The sequence below is a fragment of the Actinia tenebrosa genome, unplaced genomic scaffold (genome assembly GCF_029948245.1).
Source record: "Actinia tenebrosa isolate PJP-AT-01 unplaced genomic scaffold, QUT_ActTen_1.0 PGA_scaffold1__47_contigs__length_23844297, whole genome shotgun sequence".
NCBI classification, from domain to species: Eukaryota; Metazoa; Cnidaria; class Anthozoa; order Actiniaria; family Actiniidae; genus Actinia; species Actinia tenebrosa.
In genome coordinates, this window is record NW_028292578.1 from 9,265,118 (window position 1) to 9,284,864 (window position 19,747).

The 19,747-nt window shown below is 36.7% G+C and overlaps 3 protein-coding genes across 4 annotated transcripts; 1 reads left to right on the top strand and 2 right to left on the bottom strand.

Moving 5' to 3' along the window:
• Positions 1 to 24: 24 nt before the first annotated feature.
• LOC116290057 (sperm-associated antigen 6) lies at positions 25 to 4,555 on the bottom strand. Its single transcript, XM_031697040.2, has 14 exons — positions 4,420 to 4,555; positions 4,234 to 4,329; positions 3,774 to 3,940; positions 3,425 to 3,493; positions 3,126 to 3,240; positions 2,846 to 2,973; positions 2,653 to 2,730; positions 2,333 to 2,438; positions 2,138 to 2,205; positions 1,912 to 2,064; positions 1,698 to 1,751; positions 1,284 to 1,421; positions 829 to 1,091; positions 25 to 448 (listed from the first exon to the last, which is right to left on the bottom strand). Exons 1-14 carry the CDS (start codon positions 4,442 to 4,444, stop codon positions 382 to 384), a joined length of 1,527 nt encoding a protein of 508 aa, XP_031552900.1. The 5' UTR covers positions 4,445 to 4,555; the 3' UTR covers positions 25 to 381.
• A 388-nt stretch (positions 4,556 to 4,943) lies between these two features.
• Positions 4,944 to 11,735, bottom strand: LOC116290030 (dual specificity protein phosphatase 10). 2 transcript variants are annotated; one of them, XM_031696997.2, is made up of 3 exons: positions 11,051 to 11,735; positions 6,162 to 6,521; positions 4,944 to 5,886 (listed from the first exon to the last, which is right to left on the bottom strand). In XM_031696997.2, exons 1-3 carry the CDS (start codon positions 11,460 to 11,462, stop codon positions 5,525 to 5,527), a joined length of 1,134 nt encoding a protein of 377 aa, XP_031552857.2. In that variant the 5' UTR covers positions 11,463 to 11,735; the 3' UTR covers positions 4,944 to 5,524. The 2 variants fall into 2 exon arrangements, with proteins under 2 accessions (XP_031552857.2, XP_088888744.1); XM_089032618.1 differs by lacking the exon at positions 11,051 to 11,735 and adding an exon at positions 7,336 to 8,661.
• Positions 11,736 to 12,882: 1,147 nt separating this feature from the next.
• On the top strand, positions 12,883 to 19,355 carry LOC116290068 (spermatogenesis-associated protein 17). Its single transcript, XM_031697050.2, has 13 exons — positions 12,883 to 13,200; positions 13,569 to 13,658; positions 13,999 to 14,080; positions 14,769 to 14,819; positions 14,912 to 14,930; positions 15,116 to 15,200; positions 16,075 to 16,144; positions 16,247 to 16,513; positions 16,955 to 17,055; positions 17,529 to 17,576; positions 17,880 to 17,948; positions 18,657 to 18,717; positions 19,114 to 19,355. Exons 1-13 carry the CDS (start codon positions 13,133 to 13,135, stop codon positions 19,171 to 19,173), a joined length of 1,071 nt encoding a protein of 356 aa, XP_031552910.1. The 5' UTR covers positions 12,883 to 13,132; the 3' UTR covers positions 19,174 to 19,355.
• The last annotated feature ends 392 nt before the right edge of the window (positions 19,356 to 19,747 follow it).

Sequence of the window (19,747 nt, forward strand, 5' to 3'; positions counted from 1 at the left end):
GTGATCTGTCAACTATTAGAAAGGTTTTTGACAACAGTTTTATTCACGCCTTTATAATTATACTTGGCATTTGCATACAGCAAACTAAATGATAGTAATTGCAGCTCAGTGTTGTTAATTAAATTACATATACAGTCAAAACATATTTACAGTGCTGAGTAAAGTGGTGTATAAAATCTGTAGCTCAAATGCTTTTAGTTATTGAACAATTTCAAAAGAGATGATTAGAAGTCTTTAATAACAGTGACAGAGCAAGGTATGGATTGATACCTTACAGCATTTCAAACCAAAGTCATTTATACACAAGAGATAAGAACTTTGAATATTATACAAAAATAATCTAAATAAAACTCTATCAGAGATTATAGTCGTTGGTGTAATTTAGGCCACTGGTTGGTATTGTTCAAGACGGTCCAACAGCCGTTCTGAGTATCCTGGAGAGTAATATCTGCAAAAAAATAATTGAGATAAATCGTCAATAGACGTATATAATAATTGCCAACAGAACCACATGTAAGATATGGTGCAACACTGTGCTGCATGTCAGTAGAAGGGGAATTCATCTACGTAATAAAAGGAAAATCTTCAAATGGTTAATATATAAACCATTATCAAGATCTCTCTGCATTACACCTGTCAATCATAAGGTCGCCTCCAAAGGCGACATAAGTATAAGCCCACTCATGTAAACTAAAAAAAACTTATGTCACTAGTGCACCAGGCCGAAGGTGTAAGGTATTAGCCTCTAGGTTCACAAAAAGCAATCTACCACTGAAAATCTAAAATTAAGAGTTATTGATGCGAGAACAAACATGTTACTAACTATACCTGACAATTTCTTCTGGATAGCAGTTGTTGATAGTATTGATGTATTCATGTAAAGCACTGCCTGGCTCAGCCTTAATTTCTTGCACTTTCTTTAGTCCTCCACTTGTCACAAACAGCCTTCTGGCTTTAGCATCGTGTGGCAACACCTTAGCAAACTGTCCGACAACATGTTTGAGGATATTAGGTGGGGCATCGTGCAACAGAGGTTCCAGCGCAGGAAGGTGAGTGCACTTTTGAAGGATATTCTTGAGGGCTTTCTTTGACTGTACATGAAAAATCATAGCAATATTAGCCAATTAACCTCTAGTAAGGCAACTGGGGACCTTTAATAGTTTAGCTTACAGCATTACCAAAATAACTTTCTTGTTTGACAAAAGCATGCCACTTATTACAAGGTGACCATTATATCAATGGATCAATGTAAAACCTATTACATCATTGTTTGACTATCCTACCTTAGTCTGTAGATCTTCAGAACTGTCTGTTCTAAAATAGCATTCAAGTAGTTTAGGTAATACATTGCTAACTGCAACAGCTTTGGCATGTTCTGGAGTATGGCGTCCAATCTGTCCTAATGCCCATGCACCAGCAGCCTGCAAGTGAAATGGAAGTGACTGAATATAAGGTTTTGCATTCGAAAGCCACATGTGTTTGACCTTATGATGAGATCCTTATGCTGTCAGCCTTTCAGATTCAACGTATACTACTAAAATGTATTTAAGTGCAATTTATATATGTGATGCTTCATTTAAGGTTGCCTGCAAAATCATATTCAAGTCCATCCTTGAATTGTTGCATGTTACTGTCAGTAGTTTTGTTTTAATTTCCCCAGACCAATGGCGAATGAGGAATAGATTATGATGGCTTACCTGAATGTGATCTTCCTGCTCCTCTCTTATTGCGATGGACAGCTGAACAACACCCTGTCAAAATCAACAAGTACCATATTCTAATAAACAAAGTCTTCAAAGAATTATGGAAAATTTATTCAGAAAAGGATTGATGGTTAAGGGCACCACCTGGACATGGAATGGCTGTGTCCTGTGGCTATAAACTGTCACTATTCAAGATTGGAATTCATACCTTTGATACTATGACGGACATGGCAAGGTTTTCAGAATGTGCAGCAACATATCCCAGCATCATGATACCTGGCAGGCGTACATTTCCACGTCGCTCACCAACATAGTCCACAACGGCAGCAACCCCTCCAGCATTGACAATCAGTTGTGCTAGCTAAATAACAGCAAATGCAATACTTTAGTTATCAATGTTGTAAGACTGCTGGAGTAAGTGAAATCGAACTCACCTCTGGAGTGTGTTTGGCTATTTCTCGGATAAGGGTGGCAACATTTTTGCAAACATATTCATCGCTGTCTGTAAGGTAACATACACATGAATAAAATTAGACAATCAATAATAATAAGAAAAAGCTTATATTTGTAATATAAAGTTATAACTTTAGTTTAAAACAATGATCATTGATCAAGCATTGTTTGGTTACCTTTCAAGCAAGTCAAAACAGCTGGGAAAATCTCTGCCTCAACAACCATTTCAGCAAGATCCACAGAATGCTTGGCTATTTGGCTGAGGGCTGAAAACACTTGTCTCTGTGGATTACAAGATTAATATTACTCATTTGGTTAATGCCACCCTCTTTAAAACCAGTCTTGTCGAAAGAAACTATTCAAGCTAGTAGCTAGCTTCACCTTTCATTGCCCCGACAGTTTCCTCACAATTTGAATACTGATTATATACCAGAAAGTTGAGTATTAATTCTAAGTTGAATAATATGTAGCTGTCCCTTTTAATACTAAAACCAACCTTGAGTTTGGCATCAGGATTAAGGATCATTTGTGCAAGATGAGCAATAGCTCCTGCATCAACAACTGTCTGTGCTAACTGTAAGCAACAACAAAATGATGGTAAGTAATTGAGAATACCTTTTCTTCCTATCATAGGATTGTATGATCAAGCATGATACATGATATTTTACAAATGAATAATTCTACTATACCTCTGGTGAATGTTTGCAGATGTCACTGAGTGCAGATGATGCAACCCTTTTGAGTGACAGTTCTGGTTCTTGGATGCACAGCACTAATAGTGGTACTGCTCCAGCATCAACGACTGCTTGTGATAATTCTAGAACACACAAAGAAAGGATAAGTACAAAAGCCTACAGAGCAACATTATTATTATCATAACAGCTCAATGATGTAAAAGTATACAAATAGTAATGCAACATGAATAATAATGAAAAATGCACTTTGGTATTTCTGAACCTTATTGCTGACCTGCATTATGCCTTGCAATATAACCCAATGCCCAGGCTGCTGCTTCTTTGACACCAGGATCAAATTCTTCTAGACAGATTACCAGGGCATCCAATGCACCACAGTCTACTACAGCCTAAATATAAACAATGAATATTCAATACGAAAATTATCATGAAAATATGAGCCATGTTATAATATCTAGGGCTTATTGGCTGGGTTACTAACGAGGGATAATGTTTAGTCTTTGGGGTTGGTCATATGATACATTTTTTTTTTTATTATGATGATATTTAAGTTGAAGATAGGTATTGACTTACCTGAGCGTGTTGGGCTGAGTGTTTAGCTACAGCTCTCAACACAAAAGCAGCTGCCTTCTTGTAAAATCTCTGTGATAATGTAACAAAATTAATTGATAAATTGATGATAATATTATTCCAGCACCTCACATACATGTTTGTTTATCTTTACAAGTTTGAACAAGTGGGCAGAGCAATGCTTCATTATAAGTTTCCTTATATATTATATCACTATTTATCGATTATAAATTATGTATATATTGCTTTCTATATCCAAGGGTACTCTAGCTGGCTCTCAATGAAGATTGAAACACAGAAGCTTTGTCTCAACATTTTTTTTTTCATGTGGTAAGAATCTAAGAGTACTCACATTTTGTTCAGCCAGTGAATACACAAGCTGTGGCAAGATGTCTGCTTTTACTACTGCTTCTGATAGATCATCATTGTAGTTAGCAAGTCTACCAAGAGCAAGAGCAGCGGTCTGCTGAATGGTTGGTACTATGTCTAGCAGTAGAGGTCTTAGAAGAGACATCACACCTGAATGGAAAGCCATAATATTAGAGTTCGTTATATATGTATGTATATTCTTTTTCTAATCTAATTAAAGTCTATTTTCTAGTGCTTCAAATGGAACCCAAGATTGAACCAGAGCCTTAAATTTTAACCAAATCTCACAGTAATATACGGTAAGTTATAAAATAGTTTGTGCCCTATTTTTTATCAACGTGCTTTAGTTATACAAACAGTTTATAAGCATTATATATTTTTAATGCATTTATCCACCACCGATCGCTCAGTTCGACATCGAGCAAACACATAGCTTCATTTACCTGCATTTTGTAGCGTTTCTATGTTCTGTGGTCTTGAGGAAAGGTCAGCAACAGTCTGAACGAAAGTCGTCCTGGCTTTTTGGTACTGTTCGAATACTACAGACCAAAGGTACCCAAGTTTAGGCAAATAAAACGGGCAAAAATTGACAAAATGTGTTCTAATCTGATTCAAGAAATAACACATACCTTGAAGAACTTGTCTGGTGCTCATTTTGTCTTGGTTTCTGGAAAATAACGACTCTTACATGCAAAAAATTCTGTTAATCAGTAAACTCAACCTTATCGTTTTGTACTTTCCTTTTGATATTATTGCTGTTGCTAGGATACCAACAGTTCAGAGCAATACGCATGCTTGATTTGTAAATGACCGCTGATCAATACTAGTACTTAGTCTAGCTCGTCATTCTTACCACAGGAAAACCGCTGCTAAGATGATTTTTTAAATTTTTTTAATTATCGTTTTTTCTCTAGTATTTGTGAAACATTTAGATATAAAAAGGTAATGACGTTGCAGCACATTACTTTGAGCTTTAGTTAAGAAGCCCACGAAACGGGGAAAGGGGACCCTGGTCCTCTCCTACGGAGCATAACGTATATAAAAGAATCACCATCTGTCAAACAACTGAGCGCCCACACACGCTCAACCATGTTGAAAAAAAAAAATTAAAAATATAAAAAAATATTTATATTTACAAGCTGAACACGACACATCATTCCAAATGTTATTTTATTATATAATTTGATTTGTTCAATAAATTGTATTTTGATTTTTTAAACAATAACGTATGAATGTACTTTTTGTCGTTTCATAATATTTATATCCATGCCAAACTTAATAGTTATTGTCTAATGATACTAAGTTGTACAAACACTCTGATACAGAGCACTCTTACTGTCTATCAAACGCTTCAGTCTTACCCTATTCTAAGATAATGAAAACTCTTTTTACAAATAGCATATTATGATAGCTCTTTAGAGTATTTTAACCTCAAAAGCACTTTAACGGATCCGTGAACTCTCTTCGCCTTTGTCCCTTTATTTCATTTATTGCGTCATAACAGGGCAAAAGGCGTTTTCAATAAGACGTAAATTTGTCCGAGTTAGGACTGGGATCAAATGTACAAACACATGTGGCTCATGCTTCTTATCGTGTCTTGTCTTATTTCACGTGATTCTCAGAGCACGTGTCAGCTCTGCTTTTATGTCATGTTTTTCTTAATTAACTTTTTGGAAAATTTCATGTACGTGCTACACTTATTTCCACAGATTTCCAATCAATCAAATTGGGATATCAATGCAAGTTTGTAAAAAGTGATGAGAGGCAAGACCCAAAGTCCTCTGTAGAAACATCAGTTGTATCCAGTTTTGTCTTCAGTAAACTGAGAAGCTTTCCTTCGTTATGTCCTTGTTCACGTATTACCATGAGACATCCTCGTTCATTCAGCATTTTTCTGTTTTTCTCGTACTTGAGAAGATGTCCCATGAAATTCAGGTTCGGTGAGATGGACGGTCGCTTTTCTTTTACCAAGTTGTAGGCGTCGTTGAGGGATAGTCCCAGATGTTTCATCACGTAAGCTACTGCTACTGTTGCAGAGCGTGACACTCCAGCGTGACAGTGGACCAAGACTCGATTCCCGTTCGCACGAGCTTCGTCTAAACATAAAAAATTAAACTTTAACGATGAAACATATAAAAGCATTTTTGGGACAAGAATAAAGTGTCTTTAGTGCATTTTTCCACGAAGTAAGGCTGCACTTAATGCACAGGTTGAAGACTCTCTGCAGCTGAGGCATGTTGAGGGGGCTAGGTATAATCAGTGTCTTATTTGTGATAGCCCATTGGAAGTCCTATTTCAAGTTGCATTTGCCTAGTGTAAAAGGCAGCTAAAGGCTGTTGACATGCTACTAGTGTATAACCTGTGATCTTACCTATGAAACGTATAGCCTCCTCAAAGTGTTTTCCAATATCTTCTTGGTAAGAATCGTTGATTTTGATTTGCTTGTAGTGCATGTCTGGCCGATGACTGAAAAAGTTCGGACACATTTCGGTGATGTTGAGTATGAACGTAATTGCTAGTCTGTCAATCAGCTCTTCATCTGCCGCTCCCTCCTCGCTGCCGAGGTACAGAAATGGTAAAATGGCCGACGCTGGAGGACCACGAGGGCGTGGTTCACAACGTTCTGTCGCGGTTAGTGTGAAGTCGTTTGAGGGCGTTACAACGTCGCAGGCTCTTGAAGACGCATTTTCACAAAGGCTTTCGTAGTTTTTACAAAATTCCTTCAAGCCACCTGAAAATAGATAGCTATTGGTTAATAAAATATCACAGGGAAACGAGCCTTGTTTCACATGTCTTGTATGATATGTGCATGCTTCACAATAACCGCAGGTAAGGGATTAACTAATAAGTTCAAGCAGCTAAAGCAGCTAAAGGTGCATGCAGTTTAGTTTATTTTGAAGACTGACACGAAGTGTTTCCATGTTTGATAATACAACGAAAAAGAGGGCACACACTGACAAGATGATATCCTTCGACTTCCCTGATTCTAGCAAGAATATGACTAAACTACACAGACGGTAAAATATTGAGCATAGGAATTGTAAAACAAACCACCAAGAGGCGAGACAAATGCTTTAAAGTTATCAATCAAGATGGGCTGTCTTTTTGCGGGTACCGAATGTAAACACAAGAATCAGCGATGAAAGTTGGTAACAACTTTTACAATGGTACCACAAAGAAGAAGAATACTTTGAACATTTCAGTACTTTAATCCTTAGGGTTTTCATGATCCCAAAGCCTTGTAACTTGTCTTGCAACTTTTAATGCGGACAGAGAAACATTGACGTAAGATACTGGGACTGGCAACAAAATGGTACATCCTATCTTTTTGTGGAATCACCGCTCGTTGTTTGTGGCAGGAAGTAATATTGACTTTGAGGGCATCAGTTAAACAAGGGAACATTTACGTGTTGTAAAGATTGCAAGTAGACAAACAGACTGGCCGACAACGAATATGCACTTGACATCTTTTTCATATCCGAACATCAGTAAAATCAATTGAAGTGTGTAGCTGAGACAAACAAACAAATTTGCAACAATTTTACCCGTTGTAAGAAATCCTTCCTGGTGCAATTTTGAATAATGCACTCGGAACATTTCCAGTCTTAAATCCATAAAAACGACTTGATTTTGAAAAATCCTTGTAAACGCGCTGTGTGGAAACAGCCATTTCGACATGAGATCATAAGTTGATGGAACAACAAAAACATTACTTAATTATGACTTCACATATTACAGACAATAATGATTGAAGCAATTATTTTTTGGATGTGCACCAGTGATTTTGAGTCAAACACCTGCTACAAACTTTTCAATTATTGTGGAGGACTCGCAAACTTTACTGATTCTTAGTCTTTCATCTTATCACTTTTTTAAAATAATTTTGTTCTCAATCGGATCGCATCTAGTTCTTCCGATGATCAAAAGGTCAATTTTCTTTGGGAAGACGAAATACAGCTTTTTTCTCTTTCTTTCATTTCTTTTTTTTTTTTTTTTTTTTGCATTCAGTAAATAATGTTTCTTTCGGTTCTAGCCGTTCTTTGGAGAAAACAAGTAAAGATATCAAGATTTATTAATACACGGCTTTCATTTGGTGCGAGATGTTGAGTAAACAATTTGAAATGGAGTTCACAACAATTAAACGATGACTTGGGTCTTGAACACAATTTGCCATTGCATCGATGAACCGAAAAAGAATATCCAAAGTCGAAAAGCCCTAACTGGTAACCGTGCAAAGAAGAAATTGATAAAACCATGAAAAAACTAGTAAAGGAAATGGGGGAATGAAATCAAAACAAACAATTTGTTGCAAACAATTTATTGCAAACAATTTGCAGCAAACGAAACGAAAACACTTTTTTCGACACCTTACTCACTGGACAGAAAAACTAGGACTGGCAATTATAAGAAAATCAGAGCTGTTTCTCAAAAAGCGCGGTCTCTCTTATTCTCGATGAAGATGATTTTTTGTTTTGATTGAAAAATACGCAGGAACTCCTTCAAGGATCGCTCAAAGCTGAAGCTGTTACAAATTTCATCTAATCTTTGCCAAGATATGTTTACCACATGCATTAAAGGGTATGTCCACCCCGAATATACTATTAATTGACATGTACAATTATACAAAATACTATCAACAATTATGCGGTTCTGTTGCGGCCGAGTATTAAGTGCTGAAACAAATCGAGCTACATTATGTTAGTTTCCAAAACCGTAATGGCAAACGTTTGACCTCAGGAAAACTGTTCCATGATCCAGAACCGTAAAATCACAAAACCAAAACAAAGTCACTGCACAGGCTGGCTACGGATCTTTTGCAGTTGGTATAGCTATCGTATTACAGTAATTTCGAATATTAAGCATAAAAAATAGCTAAACTTCTTCTGAAAGATTATATTAATTCATGTATATCTCAGAGTTTTTTTGTCAAACAGATCAACGAAAAAAAATTTAAAAATTTGATGGCACTGACATGCGCCTTCTACAGCAACGAAATGACGCTTTGGTAAAATACGACAAAAAATATACTCGTTATTATTAAGAAAAACAAAATAATTAGGAAGTTTACCTAAAGGTCGTAGTTTTAGAGGAGGAAGGGATACGACTCTACAAGCCATGGTTGCTGTGGTCGGGTTAAGGTGTATCAATCTCCAGTGATCCCTTTACCACAGTTCAGTTCCACAAATGAACCTAAACGTTTATAGCCTCTAAAAATATGGGTAATGTCAGTGTTGTAATGGGTTTGCAGACCAGTGAGCTGAGCAGACCCTTATCGCTGAATAATTTGAAGCCTTGAACATTGTATGCAGTCCAGTGAAGCACACAATGATGAACGAATCGTCCAAAACCTTATCAGGACATCTTTGTTAGTATTCTAATCCTTACTCCCGAAATTTTTAATACAAATTGTTAACCGACGTATTTATTGTGCTGAATAAAAAAATAAAATATACTAATAAAGAAACCATTCAAAAGTTTTTTAAATAGTAATTGTTTATAAGGAAGATTAATTAACCTTAATTTTCATTGATAACCGTTTTAGGGCGACAAAAGTCACTTCACAAATTTCACCAAAAATTACTGAACAGCTGTGCGCCAATTGTAATTCATTGTGATGTTCGATGATGCCGCCGGCAAGTGTCTATTAATGAGAAACTTTTTTTTCAATACAGCCTCAATTTCTAACATTATTATCGTTACCTGTTTAAACATGACTTACTTAATAGTTTGTTCAGAATCGCTCCAATTAACCCAATTAGCGAACCCTTGATCCGTCACAGCTAAATTAACCGATGACTTTGTTCGTCAGTTATCTTTACTTTTTTGAACCCCGTTGCCTTTTAGCTAGATTTGGACTAAATTTAAAATATAAATTTGGAAGACTTTTCTAAACTTAGTTACAAATTTTATTTTCTAAGGAATTTGTGATATGCGAGCTCGAGTTCTGAAGTAGGGATTTTACTCAAATATTTTTTGAAAGGGGTGATTAAGTAAGGTTGCTTGAACAGTCAAGCATAGAAAGACGAAAATTCATGGTGTCATTCACAAAACATTCATGGCTATTGGTATCATTACTGACTGACTGTATATAATAATTTTAAAAACTTCTTAGTTAAATCGTATGCACAGACCCCTCCCCCGCATCTCTTGGTTGTAGGAAACAAGCAGACTAATAGCATTGACCTATCACAAAGATTCTCAGCCATCTGTTAGCACTGAATTGACTGCTATTTTAAGTAAGCCTTCCTTTGATATTGTTTCACTCTTCATAACCTTTCTGTAACTATTCTGCGACGAAGGGGAAAGAACGGTCTTAATCCAGACTAGTGCAACTTAATACGTTTTTCAAGCGGCATAAAATTGAGTTTTGGTGGAATTTAAACCAGAGCTGCCAAAAAGGGAAATGATTTTGATCGTAGAACCAGTTATCAATCAACTTTACGTCGGACTATCTCTCAGGTTGTGTTTTCAGATGTTTCCATCTTCATAGATATTCACATGGAGACAGACTTCCTTGATATTGTGTGCCAACGCCTCCCCCCCCCCCCCCAGACGAATACCCCCCCCCCCCCCCCAGACGAATATATTTACTACGAAAAGATAATGCCCCGATGGTGGGTAGAAAAAGAAAGCAATTAAAAATTCATGAACGTATCCTGGCTAGGCGCGCTCCTCATGCACATATTTTTTAATGGATCAGTTTAGTTCTTACCAATTCTTCGATGAGACTATATGATTGTGAACAACGCAATGCCTGCGCAATTCTTGCGTAATTCTTGATTCCATGCTGACTCAGCCCACCGCAAGATTATTGATCTTGAAAGCTAATGGAGTTTACGTCATAAATCTGGGGGGAGGCTGAGTCAGCAGAAAAAAAGGAATGCCAAACAAATGATGAATTCATTGAAAAACTTGTGGAACATCTAAGAAAGAAGTTTCTGAAGTCGGCAATATAGTTTTTAATTTCCCATCATTCCACACGAAAAAAGGGGGCCGAGTGGACTCCGAGTATTACTATGGTTTCCAAATAAGTTGTTTTTGAATTCTAAAGTCATAACCTTTATGATTATCTGTGCTGGCGGGAACACTGCAGTGACATTCGTTCAGTCACATCCGATGCTTGTCACGTTGCACACGCGCACGTTCAGCCGTGCGTTAACACGCGTTCAAACAAAATCATAAAACACACATGTTCACACATATAAAATTACAAAAAAGAAAAAAAGAAAAAATTGAAATAGTAAATAGCGTGATTCTCACCTTTCAAAAATGATATATCCTTTCCTTCTTTCGAAAGTGTTTGTAAGACAATACAAATGGCCGACTTTGATGACGTGAAGTCTTCGGTACTGGTTAGGTCGTCGTAAACAATGAAGCTCTGTATCGAGCTACTAATGTATTTTTCCTTTCCTTCTTTCGACGATATTAAATCTTTAAGTTTCGTTTTTCCTTGTAGGAGTCTTTTACGACCGATAGAAGAGCAGTTTACATGAATAGCTCCTTTAATATGTACAGTAGTGAATGCGAAAAGAGATCTACAGTCAATTAGAAGTGTTCTGCTTTCATTTGCCAGGATTCTCTCAGCGACTTCATCAGAAGAAAGAATGGCGTATTTCGAATTCATTTCTGCCACTGCTTGCTCCGCACTTGACTCAGACAGAAGACCAGGCATCAGAAGGAATGATAAAGACAAAATAAAGATATAGGAAATCGGTTGATATTCTCTTCCAGTGTTTTCCAACAGGCAGCAGTCGAAACTGTTTTGCCTAGATGATCCTAGTAGAGAACAACCAAAAGTAAAGTAAGATATATTGAGTTGTATTCCTTTGCCTTTAAAGCGAAAAGTTTCAACTTTTTTTCTTCGCAATTCCTATGTGTTTTATGGCTAGGGGTAAATCTTCCACTAGATCAGCGTAATAAATTGAAAACAAAACAAACCTGCATTCTGAACAGATCAACAGACATTACAGTGTATTTATAGCCTCACGCAATGATGTCACTAGTAGCCAATCAAAAAGTCAATCGATTGTACGTCGATAGATTGTGTAACACACGATTAACACACGATTAGCCGAGTACGTGACGGAGAAGGGGCGAGGAGAGGTCGAACCTATACGCATTCTCCGATGTTCTAGAACATGCTGTGACATCACGAAATTAAAAATATATATATTAACATATTTGCTTTTCATGTTCAAGCATATTCTTATTTCCGTCAATTTGCAAATAAAAAGCAGGGTAATAATAGATCAGCCTTCCTCCAATAAAAAGATGTTTTTTTTTTTTCTATAAATACCAATAAAATGTCATTTACTAATAGCGGCTGCGTAGGAGATAAGTTTGTATATTGCCTGGTTACGAAATATTCACGACATCCAATCCTCTCTCCCCAGTAGTTTTACATCACTATCTAGTTTTTTACACTCAGGCTAATGAGAAATCCATACATACATACATAAACATACATACATACTTTATCAGTTTAAAAAAAAAACTAAATAAAGTATAAATAGAAATTTAAAGCATGCCACACAAATGAACAACTTCGGATCTAGGAATCTCATTTTAGGGAGAGGGGATTGGCTGGGTAGAAATTAAATCCGCTAAAGAAATGCCAAATGATCAAACCTTCAATAAATTTGAGGACAGTGTTAATTATTTTCTATTGGTGATGGGGGCTGACAAAATTACGCCTCTTCACTTGCTCTGACGATATTAACTTCCTACCGACGGATTCAATGACTTCACCGCTATAAGTTTTAACTTCCTCAGGAACTTGACTTTCTCAAAATAAAAATCATGAAACCAAGAATTAAATTATCTGTAGCTAAAATTAATAGACCATAAGGGACTTTATGGTCTCTAGCTAAGATATATAACATAAGTAGAAGAAAATTAATTATGAGAAGGTGGAAATCGGGAGTATAATTTGGAGGATTTGGGACAGGCAACCCAAGCTCACTACATTTATAAGAGAATGTATGGGGATTAAGAATATGCCGTATTTTATTTGGAAAAACGTTTGTCGACTTCGGCATAGCTAGTTTTGAAGGGTATTTAATTTTTTTTCCATAAATACCCTTCAAAACTAGCTGAAACTGCATGAAGGAGTTCAAAATAAACAAATTGACACAACAGGTAAGTCGACAAACTTTTATTCACGTTTTTCCAAATAAAATACGGCATATATTCTAAATCCCCATACGTACTCTTATAAATGTAGTGAGCTTGGGTTGCCTGTGTTTTGGGTTTTCTCTTCGTATTGTTGAGAGAAGACTGGTGACTAGACCAGTGGATAAGATCTTCGTTGCCATGACTACTTGAAGAACACAGCATCACAAAATGGCGACCTTCGTGGAGTTGATGGGACGAAGACGAGATATAGTGAATAAACTGTTCGAAGATTGCAGGTACAATTTATTTGAACAACCTGCTTTATAGATAGATGCTTGGTTATTCTTCTTACGTCTTAATATTCGAAAAAATGATTTTTTTCAAATACTTTACCGAGGGTTAATTTACAGTTAATTTTGGAAGGCTTCCTTGGCTGGAAGCAACGCTGAAATTTCACCTTCTAAATGTAGAAAAAGATAAGACTTTACTTTTACTAGTAAAGAAAAAACTTATTTGAGGGTTGACTCAACATTCATAAAGCAATATTACGTGCAAAGCTGAACTGATACTTTCATAGTAACAAAATGATTTAAGAAAATTCAATTTATTCCTTTGTTCATGGCGTCTATAATTTTGTGACCATCCTTCGTATTTCGTTCTCTAGTGAGGCTGAAGATCAAAGGACCCGTGAATATGAAGCTGCCGTACGTATTCAGAGTTGGTTTAGAGCTGTTCGAGTCAGGGCATACATCAGGTGTGTATTTGAACATGTTTGCTCGCACTTATTCCTGTCCACAGAATGCCAACAAGTACAGAGCGTATATATAATCTTTACCCCTACCCGCGTTGAGAGGAGGGGGGGGGTAGATGTTTGGTTTCCTACCACTAGAAATATCTCAACATTCCTAGATAAAAAGTATGCAAGGAAAGATCCAGCATTTTTTGAATGATACTGAATTAATAAGATTTGGTATCATCTGGGAAAAGACATCCTTAATTCATATTGGTTAATTAACATTGGTAAGCTTGTTAAACTATGGTACATTTATGGCTGATGAATGCAATTCTTTCTAATGTAGTGTATTCTATTACAGGTTTTTAAATTCTTGTGCAAGAACCATTCAAAAGCACTTTAGAGGTTTCAAGGGAAGAGAGATTTATAGACACCTTGTCAAAGTAAGAAACGTTATCTAGTTTTATCTATAGCACCCTAAAGGGGGGGGGGGGGGGGCCAAGATTGAGACTAGTATGGGAAAAGTGGGGGCTCAGATTGGAAAACATAAGAGACAAGTATAGGAAAAGGAGAAAAAAGAAAAAAGTGAGGGAGTTTGCCCCCCCCCCCTGCCCCATCCCCTTTGCTGTCCCTGTTTTAAGCTATGCACAGATGTTGTAGAAAACGATCCTACTCAATGTTGCATGCAATGTTGCATTCTGTGGACTTGCCTTTAAAATCATGAAATTAAAGAAAAGTATACCTGGTGTGTGCTTGAAAAGTGTTGGAAATGTTTGGTTTAGCAAAACAATTTAAACACTTCTTACTTCTCAAGTGTTCTGCCAATCCTCAAGTGCTTTATAATTGTACGCGCAGCAAAAACATTTTTCAATAAGTACATGTATATATGTTACATAAGATAAACTTAATTTCCATATTGGTATGACCAGAAGTAGTATTTAGAAGGAACTCTTGAAATTAGAATAACTTTCATTTCACTGATAAACTAGGATTTTAGAATTGCATGCAGATGTAACATTTGTGTGCCCTCATAAAGCATGGCACCACCAACCAATTTAGAAAGCAAAATTTAGAAAGCAAAATTTATCTAAAAGTTTTTTTTAGTAATTTCCTCTTATTTCATAATTCCAGGAGCATGTAGCTCGAATGAGGATCAAGTACTATAATTCACAAGCTACAAAGGTTAGAATACTCTAAAATTTATTTCAGCTTTTGGAAATATTTAATTTTTACGTTTTTTTCTGAAATGTCCTGTCTATTCATTTCTTCTACAGATTCAAAAAGTGTGGAGAGGTAAGATTTCTCACCTTTATTTTTTATGAATTATCTATTATTTCTGATAATAATAAGAAAAATTAGGCAAGGAGGATGTTGAGGAGACTGAAATCTTTAACTTTGCTGGGTTACTTTGGATGAATTATGGTTCCAGAGATTCCACTACTATTGACTTATCACCTTTTATCATGCTTTATTTATAGGATACTACACAAGAAAATATATTCATAATTTCTATAGTAGAAAGGCTTTCCTTGAGGGACTGGCTGTTAAAAATGAACTAGTAAGGTAAGTAAAGACTTGTTGCACTCATTTACACTATAAATAAATTTGTGCTAGTTGAGTGGCAAACCATGCAAAATACCTTGTGTTGCCACAGGGAACCTGGCTATATTTTTTTGCATCTTTTAGAAAAGTAACTTCGCTCTTTGTGGGTTTCCTGCATAGTGATCGGTTTCCTATTACATAAGCTGTAATCAGATCTGCGCTGTAATCAGATCAGCACTGTAAACTGATAGCCGATTCTTGAATTTTGAATTCAAATCAATAACCATTGGTGTTTTGTTTCTTATGGGTTGCCTGTGGTGTGTAACACATTTTCTAGTGAGTGTTTACTAGAGAGTGCATTACCAACAGTTATTGATTTGAATTTAATCAGCTAACAGTTTACAGCATCGAAAACCCACAGGAAACCCACAACGAGCAAAGTTACTTTTCTAAAAGAAGCAAAAGAAAATATAGCTGGGTTCCCTGTGGTGTTGCTCTAGTTCACACACATTACTGATCATATAATGGTTGGTATAATTGGTATGATTTCAAAAATTTTTGAAAAAATATTTGTAAGCACTATTAATTTTTGTTTTTGAAATGATGCTAACATGCCTTGAAAAAGCCCTCAGTTAGCTTGTGGCTAGGCTCTGTGATGTCTTTTTGTTTGCAATACTTATACTCTATATATCAGAACATGCTATGACCTTCAGCTTTTCGTTCTATTTTGTTGGGGATCTTGAAATTGGAATGAGATTCAGCACCTGTCATACTTTTATGAATGCTTTTAAGAAACCTATGCATGTACTAGTGCTGGATTGGAAGGAACCGTGAAGTATACAATAGCATGTACACAAACGGGATTTATTTCACTTTTTGTTGTTTTTTCCTCCAGAAAGGAACTCAATGAACTTGCCCTTTCTACATCTAAAGAGATGGAACTGAAAGCACAAATGAAACACAAGGTTTGTACATCAAGTAAAATAAAGTTTTGCATGAGGCTGATCTGAAAGCTTTAATTCATTCAATTTTCATTTATTCATTTTGAAAATTTTCTTTCGTTTCAGGCTGCAAGAGAGTTAGAAGCCGAAAAAACCCATTTCCTAATCAGTACGCATCAAATTCCAGGAATATATTACTCCCCCATTACAGGACCATCCCAAAAAGAATTGGAACTCCGAGAAGTACGTCCTCTGACTCCAAAAACTCGCGGTGTCTTGAGTGCTAGACTACGTACAAAAAAATTTGAAACTTTTGATGACCGTGAAAGTGTTAGTGCTCAAGAAAGCATGAAATATAAAGTTCTCCCACCAATCAATGCTGATAAAGTTCAGGTTTGTAATATCGGTAGTAAAGCGTCCTTTGTTTAAGTGAGAAACTCTGAAATAACAGTGACTCAGGCCCGTCACCAGGATTTCAGAAAAGGGGTTTGTTTTTGTCATTGTAAAGGGGAGGGGGTGAGGGTTTGTTTGCACCTTGGCACCACCACTGGCAACGGGCCTCGACATACAGCCAGTACACGTTGAAATAGCTTACATTTGATTCATCAAAATCATGTCACAGAGTTGCGGTTGCAGTGATTTAAAGAATGACTATGGTGTACCCACATGCGTTTTCACGTTGTTCTCACTCATAACACATCTACTCTTTAACTTTATTTTTATTTTTGGTAGCAGTTTTCGATACAGGGTAGGGTAGAGGCCCAAGATTCGGGATCTCAATTTGTTCGATATCAATAAAGCGGGATCCGTTTTTTTTTTTTTGATAAATTTCAGGGACCTTTCCGTAACCCCAATGAAGTGTGGAAGCAGCGCCATAAGTCACTAAATCCCAGTCTTCGAGTAGCAACCTCGTATGATTCTGCAGAACAGACCAGGTTGGTATAATTTACGTATTGCAGATCATTGCGCACAGTAGTTATTCAGACTGACATTCATGATCGGAAACTCACGCTAGACCGATTCTATAACTTTGAAAAAATTATGGTGCATCGTGCCTTGTCGTGATTGTAACGATATCATGTCTTAGTGTTTTTATTGGCTGAGCTGGAAACTTGCGCGCTGTGATTGGTTCAAAGGGTTTCGTCAATACCGTGCTGTGCCAATTCATAGTCATGTGAAATCAGCCCTGGTTATCGAAAAGCATCGTAAATTGCGAAAACCATACATGGCAGAAATATGGTCGTCAATTTTTAGCCTGCGGTATAGCGGCGCTTTGGAGAGGGGGAGGGGAGGAAGAAGGGGAGGACACTACGCAGGCTGATCAATTCTGCACCGTGACTGTGCCAGTGCCTGTACTAAACCGAATCAGTTTAATTGATTAATGAATACTTTTTCCTGTTCTGTTTAGAATGGAAATGAAAGCCAAAGAATGGGTAACAAGAGTCATCGATGATAAGTAAGTAATGTTTGTTGTAGTAACTTTACCACTTTTTTCATTGCTATCCGCTGATCGATACAAGAGTCGCAACAGGGAAATAAGGCAATAAATTGCCGACAATGAAATAAATTGTTTGCTACCTTTACATACCCTGATTGACGGCAGTGTATTGCCCGATTTCCATGTGTTATCTCGATTAGCGAGTAGCAATAGCGAGTGGTAATTTATATGATTTAAGCAAAATTTCAAAGCATCCTCAATAGATACCCTTTTCTTTTGAATGTATGCTTAGTCTATTTTGCCTGCTATTTCTTTTGTCAGATTCGTACCATTCACCCATAGACAACGCCCGTATGATCCTCTTCTACACACAACCTCGGCTTATGGAAGGTAGGAAAAAATGGTCAACACCACTAACTTTTACTTTTACAAGTGAATAGACCGTTTTCTCAAGGTTGCGTGGCATCCAACTTGACGGGCCACAAAACTGAAAAACAAAAATTCAGCAAGATTGAGAAGACAATTTTATATTCAAAGAAGTGAACAGTCGATTTTATGAATTCTTATCAAAACAAATATGATAGCAATGCATGATAATACTCGTGTTCTGGTATCGTGGCCCTTCAAGTGCCTTAAATTTGGATGCGCACGCAACCTTGAGAAAACGGTGTATTGATTAGATAACTCGTATTTGCCATGTTTCTTTATGGCTAGCTAACTTTGGGATCCCCGGCACTAAGATTAACGGCACAGCGTCTGCTCCTCACTAGACCGCTATTGCAAGTTGAACGGAGTTTTAACGCAGTTACATAGACTAAATATATAGAGTGACTCTAGTGCCAGTGGAAAATCTTTGGTTTTCTTTCCTCGGGGAATATTATTTAAAAAGAACTAGTTCCATTAAAAGGAGATCACCCTATACCTTCACGATGTAAACGGACTCTTTAAGAAAAAAGTCCTCCAATATTTTATTTTCATTATAGCAACAAGTCATAGTAGCTGTATGGAATGTTTTATGACAAAAAAGTTCTCAGTAGTTTATTTTCATTAGCAACTAGTCATAGTAGTTGTATTGAATTTTTTTATGGTTATATTTAGCTTGCCGTACGGTACCAAACACTTTAGAGAAGAGAGCAAACAGAGGCACATTTCGAGCCAGGTGAGTAAACGCATTCCTTTCTGCTTATCATTGGTTTAATAAAAACAACAGCCGCACACCCTAAAATATCACCCGGGAAATCCTAAATGAAAATTCGACATAGCGATGAAGAGCTATCGATTAGACGTAGATTTCGGTTCAGTGGTGTAGCGACTGAGTCTCAGAGTTGGGAAAGGGGCATGTGTCTCTTATGCGCGCGCGAAAATTCCCGCCAAATTCAAAGGAACTTTGTTAGTATGAACCAAAATAGCTTTTCTGTTTAGAATTACTCAACCATTTCTACTTTTAATGTCAAAAATTATTTATTTGTCGGCCAGAAGGAACGAAAACGGAGAGCTCTTATTTGCCAAAGTGTCAGTGTACCAGTATTAATTTAGAACGATTCTTTTTCCATAGCGCTTCGAGTCTGTCGTATCGCCTATTCCAATCTTTGAGCAGTTTGGCAAGACATATTAAAGTACGAACCATTGAAGAATTCTTTGTACATAGAGAGATGAAGTTTATACAAAAAGTAAGGAAACAGCAACTCGACACAAAATCACTTTTTTGGAATTTGTAAATATTGTATGTGTATATGTGTCCTCGTTTTGAGTTGCTCAAGATGTCTTTGCATCAATAAACAAGATCCTAGAACTCAATCAATTTGTAAAGGATGTTTCTAATACCACAGGTAGCCCAGGCTCTGCTTTTGTGAGGGGGTTTTACTAAGAGTTTGTAATGTGGAATATTTTTGAAAATCAGTAGTAAAATAAATGCTACTAACTTTTCACGATATCCCGTTCTTTCCTGCTCTTTATCTTGGTCTGTACTAATTTCTAGCCGATCAACGGCTCAAAATAGCTCCAAATCGTTAAGAAATTAGTACAGATTTTGTATTTCTATTCTCAAAAATATTCCAAGTTACAAAGTCTAAGTGAAACCTCCTCTTAAAGCAGAGCTTGGGCTACCTGTGCTAATACACGGTGAAACCTGACTGTAAAAGTCAATAGTCTCCTTCACAGTTCCTGCGCCATCTTGAAAGGTAGCCGTG